Below are 22,866 nucleotides of genomic sequence, written 5' to 3' on the forward strand. Positions count from 1 at the left end.
TATTATTATTATTATTATTATTATTATTATTATTATTATTATTATTTGATAGTATAGTCATATAAATTCAAGTGATCCGAAAATACAGCTTAAACCTACAATTTTCTTTAAGTTCAACCAAATCTACTTTTTCATATAATTAAATACAGAAAATGTATCACATTATTTTACAGATAAAATACAAAAATAAAAAGGCGTTCAAACTCCTTCATGGGTTCAAATATTATTTTCTACTGGGAGATAGGTCTAACATTCCCATTACTTCAGTCATATTCAAGTTGCCGGGCTAGGTGGCTCAGATGGTTGAGGCGATGGCCTTTTGACCCCAACATGGCAGGTTCGATCCTTGCTCAGTTCGGTGGTATTTGAAAGTGCTCCAATACGTCAGCCTCGTGTCAGTTGATTTACTGGCACGTAAAAGAACTCCTGAGGGACGAAATAATTTCGGCACCTCGGCGTCTCCGAAAACCATAAAAGCAGTTAGTGGGACGTAAAGCAAATATCATTATTACATATTCAAGTTCATTGGGCAACTGATCCTCAGAAATACCTTGGACATGGGCACCTGTTAGTTCTGTTTAGAACTTTAGGATATAATAAAAATAAAACAGAAAGTTCTTGAGCTCTGATGTCTTTATCGGTCTTTTGCCACTGTGCTTCTGTGGGAACTCAATGCCAGCTAGTGACACCCTTCTACCAAGAATGCTCCTTTCCTTTTATGCCAACGGAATCATACTCTCCTATGGAACTGTAAGAATATTTTAAAAGAATACTTAAATGGTTCATCTTGCAGAAACATTACTAATTACTATTTTCTGCTAGTTTGCAGGTCCCATCTGTTTCGTAACCTTCCGTAACAAATTTTCCGTACTGTTAAACTTAATCACTTGTCATCCTGATTACCTAGCATGGCTGGTTAACTCATTTACAAACACCTACTCAAATGAAACTTGATAAAGAAATTAGAATACGAAAATGGGGAGCGCGACAGTACTATTTCTCTTGAGAGAGTCGGCCCAGAAGTTGAGGACAAATGAGTTATCAGACTCCAGCTGAGCAGTTGTCCCCTTATTTACCTTTAAGACTCCGTTACTTAATATTGGTTCCTTTGCTTACTTTTCCTCATTTCACTGCCCGAGCTTTGTAGCACTTCCCATCGTGGACGATAGCTGATGTGTCAATATTGGTTCTCCGCTGTGGACTGTAACAGACAAGTTTACTTAAAAACAATGACGAAGGCTCTCTACGTGCTTGCAAGCCGACTGGACTTCACGTGACTTGCAAGCTCGAGTGACCACCTGTCTGCTAGGCTAGATTCCTCGAAAATTACTCACCTGAATTTTTAAAATGTCAAAAACTGAAAAATACTAGAAAAGGTGTTATACAGGATGAGTGGGTAATAAAACAAGTGGTGATTCGGGAGATGATAAATAACAAAACAAGGTTACATAGTCTAATTCACTACATTTTTTGCACTAAAACTGTGGGCTGCTAAGACAGAAAATTGCACACCCCCGCCTGCATCTAATGACACTAGACTAAGAGTCAGTTCTTAGTAACACTCATAACATATGTAATTTAGCCCTAGAACCGCACTGTGGAGTCGCCCATGACCCTGCCATCCTAAGATCATCTCTACAAATGCACCAAACGGCATTAGCTTGCTGTTATTCACTCTATCTTCAGAATTTGGGTGATAGTTCCAGTTCCAACAATAGTAGAACATGTTTCTTTACTTACTGTGGTTTATTTGTGCTTTTGGGTCGCATACGACCCCGCAGTGCTGTTTGTGTAATAATTCCTTACGCATGACATAAACGTCCTATTTAACCGAAAAAAGTGTTCAAAGTAAAAATATACAATATTTGAACTTATCTTTTAGAATTTCAGAAATAATGATTGATAAAGTAGTAATAATAATAATAATATTATTTGCTTTACGTCCCACTAACTACTTTTTAAGGTCTTCGGAGACGCCGAGGTGCCGGAATATAGTCCCGCAGGAGTTCTTTTACGTGCCAGTAAATCTACCGACACGGGGCTGTCGTATTTGAGCACCTTCAAATACCACCGGACTGAGCCAGGAACGAACCTGCCAAGTAGGGGTTAGAAGGCCAGCGCCTTAACCGTCTGAGCCACTCAGCCCGGCTGATAAAGTAGGACGTGTAATCAAAGTGTATAGTGAGTTTAAGCGATTTTGATTAATACGGTGATTAAGGAGCTGATAGTCACGGTGAAGATGTAACAGCTGAAGACGATGATGTCGAGGACGAGTTTGAAGTAGTGTCCACAGATGATGAAAAAGCCAGTTCATTGCAAAATAATCTACGCTAAAATTGGTCGCTATCCATCTGCTAATCCTTACTATTCAAGATACAAGAATAAGAAATTGGTACACCGCTTTCCAAAAGCTATTTTGTGATGTTATTCATGCCAACAAGAAGCCTGCGTGGCTCAGGCGGCAGCGCGCCGGCCTTTCACGCTGGGTTCCGTGACTCAAATTCCGGTCACTCCATCTGAGAATTTTGCTGGACAAAGCGGAGGCGGGACAGGTTTTTCTCCTGGTACTCCGGATTTCCCTGTCATCTTTCATTCCATCAACACTCTCCAATATTTTATTTCATCTTTCAGTCATTAATCATTGCACCAGAGGGGTGTGACAGGCCTCGGCACCCGGTACAATTCCTATCCTCGCCGCAAGATGGGGTCTTCATTCATTCTATCCCTGATCCGGTCAATGACTGGAAAACAGGTTGTAGGTTTTCATTTTTCATTCATGCCAATAAGAAAGTAATTTTGAAATAATTTATTCAGCGAATAGTTATAGTGCATACGAGAGTAGTTTTGTAACCCTTTTTATTAGTATTATAATTATTGATCAAACTCATCCATAGAAAGAAAAAAACTGTAATTCTATATTGTAGATCAATAAAACAACATAAAATGTCAATATGAATATTTAAATAGTTGACTAAACCGTATATTTTAAGTGGGTCATTGGTGACCCCAGAGTATGGTTCGTGTCACGGAACTGATAGGGTGTTATTCTAGGATTAAATGCAAATATGAATGGTGCATTTGTACGAGACCTTTTCGTACTGTAATCTGCGGGCAGACTGTTGATTAATGCATCTCGTGTAACAGTGTCTATGCTCGGTCGGGCGAGGAACGACGTCAACCAGCGTGGATTTCTGCAGTTTTTTTTTTTTTTTTTTTTTTTTTTTTTTTTTTTTTTTTTTGCTATTGGCTTTACGTCGCACGGACACAGATAGGTCCTCATGGCGACGATGGGAAAGGAGGGGCTAGGACTGGGAAGGAAGCAGCCGTGGCCTTAATTAAGGTACAGCTCCAGCAATTGCCTGGTGTGAAAATGGGAAACCACGGAAAATTTTCTTCGGGGCTGCCGACAGTGGGGTTCGAACCCACTGTTTCTCGAATACTGGATACTGGCTGCACATGAGCGACTGCACCTATTGAGCTCGGTTCTGCAGAATTTAACGTTGAGTAGACCTGTTTCGCTTGCTAGAGAGAAGGCAACACGATGCGCATTCTGCTCCAAATCGGTTAAACTATAATTTTTTAAAATACCACTGGTAGTGTACTCGACCATGCTTCTCGGCTTACTACTTCGCTTATCGTTGCCCAAGTCATCACTTGCGTGTTGTCGTAGAGGAGAGACTCACCCCATATAACAAATTAATGGTAAGGGTTTAATTGAATCAACTACCCTCAGACGTATCTTAGAACCTTTGAGGCCATAAATTATTATTGCAGCTATGTGAGAGATTACTGCAGTGCAGGATAGCCCGGAAAGAACCTGTCGAGTTTCGATAATATTAGGTTGAACACTAGGAGTGGAAGTTCGGACACCGAGCATATGAAGCTAACTACACACGTATTATACAAATCGTGTTGTTTAAATCAGTACCCGGTAGTATAAAGATATGTATAGCACAAAACATCACTATGCTTGAATCAAGACATTGCTCAGTATAGTTAAGTGACTAACGAAAACAGACATAGAAAGATATATTTACGAAAGTGACTTACTTCATTCATACCTTTGTAGAAATTGGTGATACCTATTAAATAAAAATGAATGGTGTAGAAGCTTGGAGTGCCACTAATTATGTTGCAATACAATTGTGCACATTAAATTACAAATGAACAGAGCTTTCTAGTGGCAACATGTTTCCGTTTGTACACGAATCTCAAAGTACGTCAGAAACTATTCAACTTATGTTATTCTACAACCAGCGTTTTTCAAAAAAAAAAAAAAAAAATTGCTCTGTTTTCCGCACTAACGCCATCGTAGGGTTTCGGCGACGTAAGGATAGGAAAAGGCTAGGATTAGGAAAGTGGTGGCCGTGGCCTTAATTTAGATACAGCCCCAACATTTGCTGGTGTAGAAATGGGCAAACCACGGGAAACCATCTTTAGAGCTGCAGACGGCGGGATCTCCCGAATGTGAGCTCACAGTTACGCGACCCTATTCGCACGGCCAACTCGCTTGGTTCTTAAAATATGTAAGCATCTCTAGGCAATGGTTTGGTGTCTAGAGTAGGTTCACTACTACCTACAGCAATAGAAGAGCACCAGAACAGATATTTTGTACAATAAAAGTTCAAGAAGGATCAAATCAAACTTAAAACGTGAAAGGACAATAACCACAGCACACATTTTTAAAAAAATCCCTTTACACAGGTGTCAATAGCAACCTGCTCTTTCATATAGAACATTTGACAGTACACAATGATATAGTTATTATTGTTATTATTATTATTTCCTTCTTAATCGGTTTACCTTCCAGGGTAAGTTTTTCCCTCGGACTCAGCGAGGAATCCACTTCTACCGCCTCAAGGGAAGTGTCCTGGAGCGTGAGACTTTGGGTCGATAGATGAAACTGGGAAGGAGGACCAGTACCTCGCCAAGGTGGCTCACCTGCTATGCTGAACAGGGGCTTTGTGGAGGTACGGGGAAGTTGAAAGGAACGGGCAAGCAAAGGGGCAGGAAGCGGCCATGGCCTGAATTTAGGTACCATCCCGGCATTTGCCTGGAGGAGAAGTGGGAAACCACGGAAAACCACTTCGAGGCTGGTTGAGGTGGGAATAGAACCCACCTCTATTCAGCTGACCTCCCGAGCATGAGTGGACCCAGTTCCAGCCCTCGTACCACTTTTTAAATTTCGTGGCAGAGCCGAGAATCGAACCAGGGGCCTCCCGGGGTGGCAGCTAATCACGCTAACCACCACCCCACAGACAAAGACTATTATTATTATTATTATTATTATTATTATTATTATTAGTAGTAGTAGTAGTAGTAGTAGTAATAGTTGTAGTATTACCTTTTAAATCCGTTTAAACTCCAAGGTTGGTCTTTCCCTCGTACTCGGCGAAGGATCCCGTCTCTACCGCCTCAAGGGCAGTGTTCTGGAACGTGATACTTTGAGTCTCGGGATACAACTAGGAAGGAGGACCAGTACCTCGCCCAGGCGGCCCCACGTGCTAAGATGAACAGGGGCCTTGTTGGGGGATGGGAAGACTGGAAGGGAGAGATCAGGAAGAGGGAAGGAAGCGGCCGTGGCCTCCAAGTTAAGTACAGTAGCGGCATTTGCCTGAAGGAGGATTGCAAAACCACGGAAAACCACTTCGAGGACAGCTGAGGCGGGAATCGAACCTCCCCTCTATTCAGTTGTCCTTTGTTCTCCCGAGGCTGAGTGGACCCCGTTCTAGCCTCGTACCACTTTTCAAATTCCGTGTCAGAACCGGGAATCGAACCCAGGTCTCCGGGGGTGGCAGCTAATCACACTGTCCACTACACCACAGAGGCGGGTATTATTATTATTATTATTATTATTATTATTATTATTATTATTATTATTATTATTATTATTATATGGCTTGAATGAAAACCTACAACCTGTTTTGCAGTCAATGACCGGGTCAGGGATGGGGTGAATGAAGCCCCCAACTTACGGAGAGGATATGGATTGTGCCGGCTGCTGAGGCTTGTCGCACTCCTGTGGGACAATTATTAATGCCTGACAGATGAAATGGAATGATAGTGAAGAGTGTTGCTGGAATGAAAGATGACAGAGAAAAATCTGTCCCTTCTCCGTCTTGTCCAGCACAAATCTCACATGGAGTGACCGCGGATTGAACCACGGTATCCAGCCGTGAGAGGCCGGCGCGCTGCCGCATGATCCACGAAGGCTCTTATTTTATGGCTTACAAGTAACAAATGCGCTATACAGTATATGTATGTATGTATGTTCAGTCCATCAGCGATGCCGCTGGTGGGATCCTCAACAGCTCTGCCATCAGCTGTCATAGATGGCCTAGACATCACTGAAGAGGCGTACTAGGGAAATGAGGAGTGAGGTAGTTTCCCGTTGCTTTCCTCACCGAGCCAGATTTGCTATTAGATATCAGTCTGCCAAGCCCACTGAAATGCATACACCAACCGACCCTATGAGCGATATTTTCACACCATTCATAGCAGGGACTGGCTGCACAAGGAATGGCATTACTAGCATTGCTCATACCTCAGTCACTTTCATGTTGTCAAAGCCAAGGATAAGACAGAGACAGATCTATGAAAGTAACAAAATTGCTCTAGCCTATACCGGAAGACATGGTGCACTGTTAACACTAGGTCTTGCCAGCGAAGGCGGATACAGTATATACACAGAACAAATGTACAAATTAGATATTAACGGTATCCACCTCTGAAGTGTGATGGTTAACGTGATTAACTGCCAACCCCCGGAGGCCCGGATTCGATTCACGGCTCTGTCACGAAATTTGAAAAGTGGTACGAGGACTGGAGCAGGGTTTACTCTGCCTCGGGAGGTCAACTGAGTAGAGGGGGTTCGATTCCCACCTCAGCTGTCCTCGAAGTGGTTTTCCGTAGTTTCCCACTTTTCCTGGATGCCTGGATGGTATCTAACTTAAGGCAACGGCCGATTCCTTCCCTCTTCCTGATCTCTCCCTTCCAGTCTTCCCATCCCCCAACAAGGCCCCTGTTCATCTTAGCACGTGGGGCCGCCTGGGCGAGGTACTGGTCCTCCTTCCTAGTTGTATCCCGCGACTGAAAGTATCATGCTCCAGGACACTGTCCTTGAGTTGGTAGAGGCGTGATCCTTCGCTGATTCCAAGGGAAGAACCAAACCTGGAGGATAAACAAATTAAGAAAGAAAGAAAGAAAGAAAGAAAGAAAGAAGTACATTAATGGTCAGTTTAGACAACCAGTCCAGAGTATTTGGTGTCGGTTTGTAAACAGCTTACAATATTCATCTCCAAGTGCTCTGAGTGGACATTTGTTCACGATGTGTATATCTGCCTGTTCTTCTGCACTGCGGTCACGAGAAGCACTCTCTTTAAATCCTAATTTATTCATAATTTAAACATACCTCCCATGGCCCGTTCTTATTCAGTTGACCGAGTGAGGTGGCCGTGCGGTTAGGGTCGCACAGCTGTGAGCATTCGGGAGACAGTGGGTTCGAGCCTCACTGTCGGCGGCCCTGAATATGGTTCTCCTATTTTCACACCACGAAAATGCTGGGGCTGTACCTTAAATAAGGCCACGGCCGCCTCCTTCCCGCTCCTAGCCCTTCTCTATCTCATCCTCGCCATAACACCTATCAGTATCGGTGCGACGTGAAGTAAATTGTAAACATTATTCAGCTGAAACTGGATCACTTGCGCCGTGAAAGAGAATCCTTCAGCTCTTCTAGCAGGGTCGTTAATCAGATGAGCATTACGTGAAGAAGGTCTAGTCCAGTTCGCCTCTGTGGTGTAGTGGTTAGTGTGATTAGCTGCCACTTCCGGAGGCCGGTTTCGATTCCCGGCTCTGCCACGAAATTTGGAAAGTAGTACGACGATTGGAACGGGGTTTTCTCAGCCTCTGAAAGTCAACTGTGTAGAGGTGAGTTCGATTCCCACCTCAGCCATCCTGGACCTGGTTGCCCATGGTTTCCCACTTAACCTCCTCGCAAATGCTGTGATGGTACCTAACTTAAGGCCACGGCCGCTTCTTTCACCCTTCTTTCTCTATCCCTTGTAATCTTCCCATCCCCCCGCAAGGCGCCTGTTCAGCTTAGCAGATGAGGCCGCCTGGGCGGAGTACTGGTTCTCCTCCCCAGTGGTATCCCCGACGCAAAATCTCACGCTCCAGGACACTGCTCCAGGACAGGCGGTAGAGATGGGATCGTGCGCTGAGTCCGAGGGAAAAACTGACCCTGGAGGGTAAACAGATTTAAAAGAAGAAAAGAAAAGTATCAATAAATGAATGAAATAACTTATTTGAGACGGTTTTTTGGAAGAATGATTCATTATGCGTGGTTTGTCGCAAACTTACTTCCAACACGTGAAATCTTCAGTAATATTAACGACGTTTCTTTCCCGAGTGATATTCCCACCCGGAAATATAAATGTGGCTAAAAGTACGATATTCGTAGTGTGCGAAATTTCTCTGTTTCGAATGTTTCTACGACCGGTATCATCCAAGGGAATGACGCGCCTTATCTCTCTGAAGTGTTATGAGAACCAACTAACAAAACATTGTAATCCTTGAAAAATAACACACACGTGTATATAGGTATAGGCATAACATTTCTTGTGAAACAGAGTTGTAATTTTACAATCAACATAACGCCCCTGTATTCGCTAACTTGATAAGAAACTTTCCCGTAGTAATCGTAAATGGAGATTAGTAGATAAATGAAACAACACAAAAAGCAATTAATTGAGATTTGAACACGCGACGCAGAAGTGTGAAACTGCGCCACCGCATCGGTTGAACTTGCTACGCACTAAAACGCACATCAGGCACTTCGGAAACGTCGGAAACGGTCGAGTGTCTACGGATAAACCGAGACCTGTGTTTGCTTATTTCGACCGCTCTTTCAATGAGGGCAATGTTTGGGAAATCTGATTGTTAGACTTCACGGGTTCCTCTCGTTCCTTCTTCAGTAAAAGTACTTCTGTTGCTTTCCTTCTAATGTCTGCAAGTGCAATATTTGATAGAAGTGTAAGCAACTGAATGGGAGTTGATCGAATAGTATCGGGAATGTCCTGACGGCCTCATTCAACTGCGCATTTATTTTTACAGTAGTTGCCTGAGCGCTATTTTCCTCCCACAGAAACACAATATGTCCGCCTCTGTGGTGTAGTGGTTAGTGTGATTAGCTGTCACCCCCGGAGGCCCGGGTTCGATTCCCGAGGGCTGGAACGGGGTCCACTCAGCCTCGGGAGGTCAACGGAGTAGAGGTGGGTTCGATTCCCAACTCAGCCATCCTCGAAGTGGTTTTCCGTGGTTCCCACTTCTCCTCCAAGCAAATGCCGGGATGGTACCTAACTTAAGGCCACGGCCGCTTCCTTCCGTCTTCCTTGTCTATCCCTTCCAGTATTCCCATCCCCACGCCAGGCCCCTGTTCAGCATAGCAGGTGAGGCCACCTGGGCGAGGTATTGGTCATCCTCCCCAGTTGTATCCCCGACCCAGAGTCTGAAGCTCCAGGACACTGCCTTTGAGGCGGCAGAGGTGGGATCCCTCGCTGAGTCCGAAGGTAAAACCAACCCTGGAGGGTAAGAAGAAGAAACACAATATTCATCAGTAGGGTACAGAAGCGCTGGAGTATCAGAACGCAATGCAATGTGGTGAATGTTTTTTTTTTTTTTTTTATGCTAGTTGTTTTACGTCGCACCGACACAGATAGGTCTTACGGCGACGATGGGATAGGAAAGGGCTAGGAGTGGGAAGGAAGCGGCCGTGGCCTTAATTAAGGTACAGCCCCAGCATTTTCCTGGTGTGAAAATGGGAAGCCACGGAAAACCATTTTCAGGGCTGCCGACAGTGGGGTTCGAACCCACTATTTCCCGAATACTGGATACTGGGAATGTTTTCTATTGACCTGAAAAAAAAACCCATGGCACTAGAGCCCTTGAAGGGCCTTGGCCTATCGAGCGACCGCTGCTCAGCCTGAAGGCCTGCAGATTACGAGGTGTCGTGTGGTCAGCACGACGAATCCTCTCGGCCGTTATTCTTAGCTTTCTAGACCGAGGCCGCTATCGCACCGTCAGATAGCTCCTCAGTTCTAATCACGCAGGCTGAGTGGATCTCGAACCAGCCCTCAGGTCCAGGTAAAAATCCCTGACCAGGCCGGAAATCGAACCCGGGGCCTTCTGGTAAGAGGTAGGCACGCTTCCCTTACACCACGGGACCGGCTTCCATTGCCCTGTGCTTTCATAAAGCGACTGAAAATCTATTGACGCCTTTCAGGTGTATGCACACTTAAATGCCAACGGACTGCGCCGGAATTCGATCCCACAGCTTCGAGGAGAGAAGACTAGCTTACTGCGGCAGTTGCTTAGCTATGGCGGTAAGTCACGTACACCCTTGTAGGAGCCCCGAGAAAAGTAACTTTGCGGTCCGTGTTAAGACTAAGACCCTGAAGTCACATGTGAAGTGGAGGCTTATTGGTATGCAGAACATGAGCCGGTCTCAAGAGCTGAAAGCCGTGGATTTATGGAGCATGACCCTGCGAACTGCAACAGGCTGGCCTCTGCGGTCCACTACATCCCAGGAAATATATGTTCCTTACCCGGTTTGACGTTAGCCTTTCAGTATTGTTTCACGGGTCAAAACCACGATGACTAACGTGTGAAACATATACGGGGTAGTATGTCTGATGGGTCTTCTATGCGCAAGGACCCCGTTCTGGGACCATGAAATGACGACCACGGTGACATTGCTTTCACTCATTTGTGCCTTGTGCAAATCCCGGGACAGTTACTTTTATAGGCTATGGGTGCTCCCCCTCACCCTTCTCCGCACTTCAAATTAACACAACACATTTCCTGGCCTGAGGAAGGGCGTCACTTACCCCCCATCAGGGTATGGAATGAACGATTGTAGTAGTAGTAGTAGTAGTATTTGTTGTTGTTGTTGTTGTGTCTTGTTCCTCACCTTCAACTGTTCGAACGGACCTTCCTTTTCTCAAATCTTGTTCTCTTCCGATGGCTTTATCCTTATATATATATAACAATGTTATTTGTTCGGGGCGTCGACCCATGTGGATCTTTTGCCCCTACTGGCACCATATTGTATGAACCTGCGTGTAATTGGAATGGCGGTAGTGTGGAATGTTGTGTGTGAGGAAAGGCCCAGGCCAGGGATATTAATCATTACAATTAAAAACCCCGACCCGGCTGGAAATCGAAGCCGGGGCCGCCGGGTGACAGGCGGACGCGTTGCCCCGTACACCGCGGGGCCGGACTGGTGTTATCCTTAGGGAATCTTGGGATTCTCTCATTTTTACGTCTCCCATAACCGTATTTCTTTTCTTAACACTTGCGTTCCTTGAAAAATGATTCCTCGTCCAGCTCCTATTGTAACTGGTACCACCACCTCCACCACCATAATACTATTGACATGACCTAGTGTCTTCGTGATTAACTGCAATTAACTCATTAAATTTTCTCTTTGCCAGAACAAATTTCAGAACACACAGAAAAAATCTTATTGTTAGTTTTAATTTCCATTTACATATTATTTTGAAAGAAAATAAATGTCCGCCTCTGTGTTGTAGTGGTTAGTGTGATTAGCTGCCACCCCCGGAGGCCCGGGTTCGATTCCCGGCTCTGCCACGAAATTTGAAAAGTGGTACGAGGGCTGGTACGGGGTCCACTCAGCCTCGGGAGGTCAACTGAGTAGAGGTAGGTTCGATTCCCATCTCAATCATCCTGGAAGTGGTTTTCCATGGTTTCCCACTTCTCCTCCAGGCAAATGCCGGGATGGTACCTAACTTAAGGCTACGGCCACTTCCTTCCCTCTTCCCTGTCTATCCATTCCAATCTTCCCATCCCCCACCATGGCCCCTGTTCAGCATAGTAGGTGAGGGCGCCTGGGTGAGGTACTGGTCATCCTCCCCAGTTGTATCTCAGACCCAATGTCTCACGCTCCAGGACACTGCCCTTGAGGCGGTAGAGGTGGGATCCCTCGCTGAGTCCGAGGGAAAAACCAACCCTGAAGGGTAAACAGATTAAGAAAGAAAATAAATATGTATTTCATCATTTGTTTATGCGAGTGATTTAACTTCGCACTAATTCAGAATTAATTTCAGCTATAATGGAATACGAAGGGGCTAAGGCTAAAAAGGAACTGGGCGTGCTGTTAATTAATACCGGTGGTGGGTTTCGGATCCACCATATCCTGAATATATGTCATGGAATATGAAGTAATGTCATATGGTATCACACTTAACAGCATTGTTGTATGATAACAATAGTTCTTCAGTTACAATTTACTTTACGTCAAAACGACACAGGTAGGTAGTATGGCGACGATGGGAGAGGTCTTGGAATGGGAATAAAACGACCATGACCTTAATTATGGTACAGCCCCAACATTTATCTGGTGAGGAAATGAGAAACCACGGAAAACCACCTTCAAGGTTGCCACGAGTGAGATTCGAACCCACTATCTCCCGAATGCAATAATGCTTAAGAGTAACATTATTGCATACACATACAATGAACGTGCATCATGTTTGCTTATCAGAATCGCGTCCGAATCTTAATGATTCACAAAGTTCACTGCTCACTGCTACAAAAGGCTGATGACGAGACTCGGGTTGTGAGTACCCGTTTCAACCATCCCTAAGTGAAAGCAACCGGGTATCGTTAGATCGGGTATAAACATCTGAAAACCCGTGTACCCGCTTATCCGTTACAGATAGTATCAATCCTACCTGATGATAAATTTCTTGCTTTTATTCCCGCCGATGCGTTCGATTCACTTCTCCCTGCAAGATTACTTTTCTGCTCATCACCTTTACCTGGCTAAATGTACCCAGATAACCTTAATTTACTTCGTTCTTTTGCAGAAAAAAAATGAGCTTTTCTCAAAAACTGAAGTCAATGTCACGTTCTTTTCTTTTTGTTGTTGACATATCCATGCTTATATATATACTGTATATTTGAAAATAATTTGGTACGTTTACAGTCTGTCTATGAAAAGTAAACACAACATTTAAACAGATTCGTCCACTTGTTGGAATGTTGAATTATCAGTCCATTATGCTTTACTTTTGTTAATAAAAAGAAATAATGTGTGGCGATCAGATTTTCGTATAAGTAACAGTTTTTTCTTTAAAAACTTATCCCAAAGAGTAAAAATATGTGTTCTGTGACTAAAATATATGTTCAAATTAATTTATATGAGGGGGGGGGCACTTAGTCCTCGTAAGGAAAATCTTTCCTTTAAAACTGGTGGAAATGCAGGAGATAAATTTGAACAATTTTACATCAGTATTTATTTGTCACAGCTATTATATAAGGTGAAGTTTATTTTAGAACAAAATTTACTCTGTTCCTTTTAAGTAGTATCAGCATATCCAAATATATGGTCTTCATTCATCCTCCTCAATATTACAGGATTATAGATTGCATAACTCTTACGAAAGAGTTCTCGGTTAATACGGGAGTCAAATTTCCACTGAACTTCTTATTGCACTAGTCTAACCCCTACGTGCTAAAATGTTACCAAAACGCATACCCGTCATTTCAAGCTCGGTGTTAATTCTCGTTCAAACACGATACTGGGACATGCCGATCTCCGCCACCTTCACAGTATATATTTTCAACGAATGTGTTAGTTCCGCCAGGTACAGTACAAATAACCAAGATTCTATATAAATTGAGAAATATTAATGGAATTTTTTTGCTAATTGTTTTACGTCGCACCGACACAGATAGGTCTTATGGCGACGATGGGAAAGGAAAGGGCTAGGAGTGGGAAAGAATCGGCCCTGGCCTTAATTAAGGTACAGCCCCAGCATTTGCCTGGTGTGAAAATGGGAAACCACGGAAAACCATTTTCAGGGCTGCCGACAGTGGGGTTCGAACCTACTATCTTCCGAATACTGGATACTGGCCGCACTTAAGCGACTGCAGCTATCAAGCTCGGTATTAATGGAATTAAACCATTAAAATAAAATCTCAGTGTACAAATTTGCCACATTAAGTTTTGTTTCTGAACAGATCAGCAGACGCGGTCGTGTATGCTTGCTGGTCAAAGAACGAATACTCGCGCAATGCGAGGACAGAAAGCCCCATGTGGATGGGGGACGCAGACGAAGAGTACACACACGGTAATCCCTACCGGGCGACTAAAAGGGGCGACCAAGGGATGATTGAATTAGAACCATGAAACTACTTGTTATTAGTACCATAAAGCGGGGGAAAGTCATGGGTTGCCTTTATGTGCGAGTAGTACCACTATGTTAGGTACACAATAGGTTTGTGATTAGTAACAGCAGAGTGGTTCACTGTGGGTTTCCAGTACCTGTGATTAGTACCAATATATGTGGAACATTACGGGCTTACATTGCCTGTGATTTGTAGCATTAAGTGAGAAACACCACGGGTCTCGATGTTGCCTGTGATCTGTACCCGCTATATAAGGAACACCACGGGGTAGTACGAGTCTCGGTATTTAGTACACCTATGTGAGGTGCACCTTGGGTTTGCGTTGCCTACGAGTGGCGCCATTATGTGAGAAGGTGAGAAGCTTTTTTTTTTTTTCTATTTGCTTTACGTCGCAACCGACACAGATAGGTCTTATGGCGACGATGGGATAAGAAAGGCCTAGGAATTAGAAGGAAGCGGTCTTGGCCTTAATTAAGGTACAGGCCCGGCATTTGCCTGGTGCGAAAATGGGAAACCACGGAAAACATCTTCAAGGCTGCCGATAGTGGAGCTCGAACCCACTATCTCCCGATTACCGGATACTAGCCGCACTTAGTAACAGCAGAGTGGTTCACTGTGGGTTTCCAGTACCTGTGATTAGTACCAATATATGTGGAACATTACTTCAGCTATCGAGCTCGGTTATGTGAGAATAGGTCTGCGTTATCTTTGCGACGTACAATACAATGTTTGAAACACCGTAAGTTTACGCTACCTTTGATTAGTATAGCAATTTGAGAAATACCATGGTTCTACTTTACTAGCGATAAGTGCCATTATGAGGGGCCGTTGACCTGGATATTGAACTCCTTTAGACAACAAGCATCATCGATTCAGGATTGTGATTTGGAAACAGTCCCTTGATCAGTCATATAGTTTATAAAAAGGTGAGGCATTGCGGGTCGGATCCACTTATTGTTTAAATTCATATTCATCCATTCATTATTCATCATCACGTTTTGAATTCTGATCAGTGGATGAATTTTGTACTTTTAAATTGTCATTGCATTTCGTCTCATTTCGAACTATTAGTGGCCGATGACCTATATGTTAGGCCCCTTTAAACAACAAGCATCATCATCATCATCATCGAGGACAGAAAAACAAAGAAAATGTGAAATATTATGTGATGCATGTTCAATACAGAAATTATTTAAGAAAATTCGCCATTGTCTTCTACAAATAAACAGCTTTTAACCATTGCTACAAAGGTTTAAATAAAATTACAAAATTCTACACATTACAATTTGATGTAAGAAATTTGTAAATTTAATTTAATACTCGTATCCAATCCTAAGCCTGTAAAGTGAGGAAGTAAATAATAGTTAACTATGTGTAGCTGAGCTAACACAATCTCTTTTAATTTAAAAATAAACTATCCCCAGGTTTTAAGATATAATGCATATAAAAGATATACGGATACTTTAATTGTATAGTCACTTAAAACAGAAGAATTGCATGGTATTGTACAGTATATTCCTCTCATTTAAACGTCGTTAGGTAACCGTGACGGAGGTGATGTATGGCCAAGATATGATACATACCCTATTACAAGTCAGTAATTGGATACGCTATACTTCATCAATGGGAGGCAATGGGTTAAAATGGACAGAGTAGATGGTAAGAAACTAGAGACTCGCAATAAGGTAGTTTCCCAGAATATGCCTGGACTGTGTTGGCAAAAGCCTGACGCACAAAATACTCAACCTAGGACACTAGCGTTCAATCTACGGTTATCCGGAACGCTGCAGATTTCCATGAAGGTACACTTGAAATGTAGGCCAAGTGCAAGCTACAAGCAGGCTAACTTCTGTATTGGCATAGCATACCTTAAAGTAATTACTTTCCTGGGAATCGACCTCAGAGGCGTGTGGCTCGTGCTCAGCCGCTAGCGCAGGTGGGGGAATCTATTCAACAAAGGACTGGAGCATCACTTCATATGTGCAAGCTTTCATCCAGACATGTGCTCCAAAACAACAGGAGTATTAGTTAACTGATCTACTCAAATCAAGGGGACTAGACTTTGCCACGAGATTCCTCTAAACAGACGAAACCACATGGTTAAACATCCTTACGTAGTACCATTTCTCAGGTTTTACTCCAGTCTTACCAAATGATCACGCCATTTTTAGACATCCCCATGTTAAATAGCACTTTATAGTTGTTTTGAAGTTATTGCGAGTTGTGATTATTTTAAGTTGTGATTAAAAATTATTCAGGTCTAAACTTTTCATTAGCCGGGCTGAGTGGCTCAGACGGTTGAGGTTGACAGGTTCGATCCTGGCTCAGTCCGGTAGTATTTGAAGGTGCTCAAATACGTCAGCCTCGTGTCGCTAGATTTACTGGCACGTAAAAGATCTACTGCGGGACTAAATTCTGGCACCTCGGCGTCTCCGAAACCCGTAAAAGTAGTCAGTGGGACGTAAAGCAAAATAATCATATTATTATTAAAATTTCCATTTGATCGTCCAAAACCTTGTTTGAGATATATATTTCATATTTTAATTTAAAAATAAACTATCCCCGGGTTTTAAGATAAAATATACATAAAAGTTATAGGGATACTTTAATTGTATAGTCACTTAAAACAGAAAGTGCATGGTATTGTATATTCCTCTCATTTAAAATTTCGTCAGACTTAATTATTATCAAAGAAAAATTAAGTTCCCATTCAGATACAAAACCTGTTGATACCTGTAACAAATATTATGCCAATAGGTTCAATTTCTTCGGAGAAATGTGTACCAGCGATGAACTTATACAATACTACGCACTCATTTTTATTTTCGACCGACTGTACGTATCAAAGATAAACCTGCAATTCAGCGCCTTTCAAAACTCAGAGAGGATATATTTATTTCACCTGTCTACCTCCACAACGTAAACGTTAACGTTATTAGCTGCCGTCTTTGGAGGCCGTGTTCGATTTCCGGTACTGCCAAAAGTTTAAGATTGGCGGTAGGGCTGGGATGCACTTAAAATGACAAACGCAGCTCACTTTCATTTTGGGGGGGGGAGCCTAAAAAGAGCTGCACTACACGAATGTCTGTTTTTGCTTTCTAGAATATTCTCCCTAAAATACATGCATACATACAAACATGTATACAGTACATACGTGTATATACATGTAAATATACAGGTATATACAGATAAAAATTGAATCGGTGGTCTTTAAGATCTTTATATGACATAGAACTGTTTTAGCACTTTTAATAATAAAGTTATCATTTTCAATTTGTATACAGAAATTTAAATGTTACTTTAAAAAATTTTAATGTGAAATGCAATATCCCGTGATGAAATTTGTCTATTCACTGTTGTTTAGTAATAACTAACAACTTGCTAAACTAGGCACGATAATTTTTTAAGGTGTTGTCCTGTGAAATTAGTCACACTGCTTGGAAAACATAGTGTATTACGAAGAAGCTTATCTCGTTTCACAGGGCATAATCCGAAAATATCATCATGCCTATAATTCTTGGACGTGTGGAAAATTGCTAAACGGCGCCATAATTACCTTCCTTTCAATACTTCCGTCCGCTGCTTTACCAATCATTTTTAAATCTGGAGTACCCGTGAAGTGGACACGAAGGGCTGATAAATTCGCTGTGACCCCTTTACTGCAAATTAAATTATTAATGATCATAAGATGTACAAATCGGAAGAGCAACGCCAGTTTATTGCAAAAATAATTTCCAGACACTTCTACAAACCTCTTTAAGATGAAACTGGAGTAAAACGTGGGTACCTCGGGCAAATCGTGCAGACACTACCTACCGTTACAGTAAGTACTACAGTGCCATTCATTGAGAACACTCGACTGCTATTGTTTGAGGAGGAACATTGTCTGCTCCAGATCTTTATCCTGCAGAAAGAAGAACGAATCCTTGTCGATGACGTTATTCTTAAGCAAGAAATGATGCAGTCTGGTGCTTTGACTTCGATCGCAATTTCTCCCAAAAGATGATTTTACCTTTGAGAAAGTTCTCATCCACATGCATAGTACATATATTTTCCTTATAGACTGTTATAACTAATGAAATAAGAGCCTCATTGTAGCATCTTCTACTACATTTCTTGCCAGAAAATCATTCCAAACTGAGTAATCGGTGTCATCTTGTCCTCAGTGGCCACATTCATTATGCCCCCAGATTACCTATCCTCCTCTATTTGCCCACTGGTGGTATTTGACAGTGTTTAAATGTGAAAACTTCGAACCTTTTCGATGTAGTAAATTCTAAGATATTTTAGATGGTATTCCTACTGAGAATTTCAGGCCCTCGAAAGATTTTAGTAAATAAATGTCTCTAATTAAAGTTATTTTCACCTAACTTAAAAGTTCAGTAACCGGGCAAGTTGGCCGTGCGGTTAGGGGTGCGCGGCTGTGAGCTTGCATCCTGGAGATAGTGGGTTCGAATCCCACTGTCGGCACACCTGAAATTGGTTTTCCGTGGTTTCCCATTTTCACTCCAAGCTGTACCTTAATTACGTCCACGGCCGATTCCTTCCAATTTCTAGGTCTTTCCTGTCCCATCGTCGCCATAAGACCTATCTGTGTCGGTGCGGCGTAAAAGCAAATAGCAAAAGTTGAGCACCGCAAATAGCCCTCTATTTTATCATATCTGGAGATTTGTAATGTTTTACTAACAGTACTATTTTTCTAATTCATAATGATCTCGTCTTGAGTTGTGAGTTGTGTGGATATCTGTCACTTCACTTATCAAATCTGGCCTGCATTAAAAACCCATATATCTGTCAGCAAACGAGAGATGTGCCCTGCCTTGTGACGGACCCGACCTTACACTTTTCTCTGGTCAAGTCTGGTCTGCATTTCAAACATCGAAATCCGTGAAACAAACTTTAAAAATACGCCTTGCTTCTAACAGACACGAATTTCTACTCTTCACACTTCACATGTGCAAGTACAGTACTTAATATCTCCAATTTCCCTTTTTATATTTCTCCAATTGTGGAACCATTAATCCTACAAAGATTTAATATAATGTAAAACATGGTACTTACTCCACTGTACATCATTTTCAAATAGAGCACCTAACTTACGAAAACGAAGTTACCAGTACTTCAAAACGTTAATTTTTACCAGTTCTTTTCTAGCTATCTCCTGTTTACTTACACAATAGTTTCCTAGAACCTCAAGGTAGTATGTACCTAAAGGAGGTCCTTGTTCTCCAATGCAACTCTTAAATGATGGTATCTTCTTGTCCGAACGTGTGCTGCAAGTAAGTGATCTGCCACCCGCGTGGCTCAGCCGCATTGCTCAGATAGAAATCACCAGGCGAAATTTACGAACATTGCATTACTAATAGGCCACACAAACTCCATCTAAACGGCGCTAACAATGAGCCTTGTGCATCTTCAATGTACATTCTTTATGACCTTATCAATCCCTCACCGACCTCTAAAAGTCCAGAGTCAGTATTGATTGACTGGATCATCGAATACTTTACTCACTTATAAGATCTTCTCCCTAGATCCACATATGTTCATTAACAAACCGTTACAGAACTCTCAATTAAAAGTGAAATGATTGGATTCTGGAAATGGAGCCTTCACAAGTAGTTATATTCTCATTTCCATTCACGCGTTCATATTATTATTATTTGATCTAGCGAGTAGCTTTGTCAATCTTGAAGAAACTACCAGATTTCACCCGGATATATAAATATTTAATATAATGTATGTTATTCATATGAATTTTTTATCATGAATTAATACAACCTAGATCTAAATACATATGATACATGAAAGGTATGACATATCGTATCTTTGCAACATTTTCACCCATCCCGTAAGCGTAACCTAAATTCTATGGATTAACTTCTGTTTAGATAGACATGTACTGTAAATCATGAATTTATCTGAGCCTTGAGGAAAAACTTTGGTGGGAGGGGTGTCTTATACAATTCAGCTACGGGTACTAAGTGTGTGTTTGTTTGTTTCCAGCGCTCGACACCCCGAATGTGACTGTCAAGAAGCAAGTGTTCGAACTACTGTCAGCACTATGTGTCTACAACGCCGAGGGGTATGCACGAGCTCTGGACGCACTCGAGCACTACAGGGTAAGTACTTCAGTTTTATTAGAGTACATACTCTTGGTACTACGAATTTTCGTGTGTGAAAGAAAATCAAAAAGTAAGTTTCCTTCATTCTTTATAGCGGAACAGGTAGGTAATTTGAATGATGATGTTTTATTTCAGCGCCACTCTTTCATTTTTCAACAAAATTACGAAAGTTATTCGAACATTTGTTATTGTGTAAAATAAGTATATCTGTTTCTGAGCGAAAGGTTGCACCTTGCTTATTGAGTCATTCATTAAAGTGCATCACCAACGGATCTTACGTCACACGCCTGCTCCCCTTCAGCATTTCATCAGTGACATTATCGAATGTGTCTGATATTAATGGATAGCCTTTTTCACTCTTTGACTCTTACAGTAGTCCAATCATCTGCAAACGGATTGAATTACTTACCCACCTTTTGGACAGATACCACTTTCTCTCCATGAACACACACAATCTTTCTCTAAATGTCGATAGATTCCGCCTTTTCTGCCGACAGAAAGTTAATCATTCTCCTTAGACCATTCATTCAGTAACGTACACATTTGATATCCAGAAGACAAAAGACAGACTAGAAATCCTACATGGCGCGGTTCGGACATCGCAATACACTCATCAAGCCTCGCCAACGTCTGCGCACCATACGAACGACATTTTGCTCCTTGACGTGCGGACAGTATGCCCCGCGGCCAAAGACGAGAAGCTCTTGAAGGGAATGTGGCCCATCAGAAGCCACTGTTTCCTTGGCAGACATTGGCCTGGACACCCACTATGCAGTTTTCTTATTTTAACTGAATGTGGCAGCCCTGTGGCCGAACATGATACGAGCCCAGTCGGAGAAAATGAGAACGTGTCTTCATCCCGGCCGGCCAATTGCAACACAGGATTTATATAGTCCTGTAGAAGTAAGAATCCTCCTTGGGACGGATTCCTCAGTCCCTGGCAAGCACGCTGAAATGATCCCTCCTCTCTGATACTTCAGATATCGCTCCACATCATATGCTTTCTTTCTTTCTTTCATTCCTAAACCGTGCCTTTCGGGTACTAAAGTGCTACTTTCAGTAACGTAGCCATTTTGCTACTATCACTGAGCCAAGGTTCTGTTCCACCGAGTTGTACACCTGTGTGCTATCTATCCGTGAACGACGAACTAGTGGTTACATAAGTTGCTGAGAGCTTTGTTCCTTCGTTTCTGAGCTAAAAAATGGGGAACTCACTTTATGACTTAATCTCGTACTACTTATTACTCTAGCTTCGTGTTGTAATATGTTCTCGTCGAGGATTATTGTATTTTCCCGGTTTCCCAATCCACTGCTTATCTCAAGCCTCATTTTCCGCTGGTGTTGGTAACTCATGTTACTAACATAATGTTTCGAAAAAACGCTTGTGAATTTTTATCGTCTCATGTTAGCAACAAATTTCCCGTGTTGCCAACAGAAATTTTGTTATCGGCAAAATGTCAGTAAATATCAAAAAATGTTTGAAAAATCTCTTACGAAAACATATTAAGCCGCGTTTAATGTCCAATGTTACCATATTCCGTTACCAAAGTTTTTTGTCAACATCTGTTACTAAAATGTGTTCGTAATGAAACGGCATAAACATCTGTAGATAACATTCGGTGTAAACGTGACTTAACATATTGTCATTGTTGCTCCAATACCTCGCAACTCCAGCGTTTATCGAAATGGAGGTTTTGAGTATTCTGAGTTTAAAATATCTACCCTCAAATGTGTATGGAACCTCATAACGCAATAAATATCGCTGGAAGAAAGGCAAAACCACGAACTTCGACATGCAGTTACTCTCAAAAACCTCGTATCTCCAAAATGAACAAATACCGATACCTCCTATATCTGCTTTATTCATTCAGAATAGAGTTCTCAATATGCATTAATACGGCAATTATTATTTTCTAATTCTTATCGAAAAGTTTCTTTCTATGGGTATTGTTATTCCTCCTGAAAATCTTAGATTTCTGGAGATACGATGTTTTAGATTAAAAGTTTTGATATAAAACATTAATTGCAAAGAAATAGTAGGTATTGAATGTCTCCTGCACCCTAGGTTATGAGCACAAAACCCAGCACTATCTATTGTTATTTAAAATAACGTAGATGCCAACAGAGGCAGATTAAAAAGCCTTGGAGGTGTTCTGAATTCAAGAGCAAGGAGTGACAATCACGGGACCACTCGCTGGGTTTCGTATTGATTCCACATGTGTAATTTTCCACTCTTTAATCTTAGATATCCGAATTTCTTTGTTCAAACGCTTCTCTACTCCGATGGTATTAAAGTTGGGAGGTCCGTGTAAGTCTTCCGCTTTTGCGCCATTCATAGACCCTCCCATTCTTTTGCCAGTACCGTCACTCGTCAAAGGAAAGTTAGGAGGGAACTATCGTGTTTAACTTACCCTTTAAAACATTTATCGTATAACAGACCTTCAAGAAAAAATTCCAGCAGTGTAGAGGCTGTTTACACCATCGTTACTTGAAATGAAGTTTCATGCATAGCATTACTGTATTTCTTTGATATATC

General features: G+C 42.1%; 1 protein-coding gene across 1 annotated transcript in view; it reads left to right on the forward strand.

The window, feature by feature from the left end:
- Window positions 1-22,866, forward strand: part of form3 (formin 3) — a 962,880-nt gene that overhangs the window by 736,819 nt on the left and 203,195 nt on the right. Inside the window, exon 3 of the mRNA XM_067142982.2 lies at window positions 20,212-20,327. Coding sequence (XP_066999083.2) covers window positions 20,212-20,327 — 116 coding nt within the window. The remainder of the gene's footprint in view (window positions 1-20,211; window positions 20,328-22,866) is intronic.

This window comes from Anabrus simplex, chromosome 3 (genome assembly GCF_040414725.1).
Source record: "Anabrus simplex isolate iqAnaSimp1 chromosome 3, ASM4041472v1, whole genome shotgun sequence".
Lineage (NCBI taxonomy): Eukaryota > Metazoa > Arthropoda > Insecta > Orthoptera > Tettigoniidae > Anabrus > Anabrus simplex.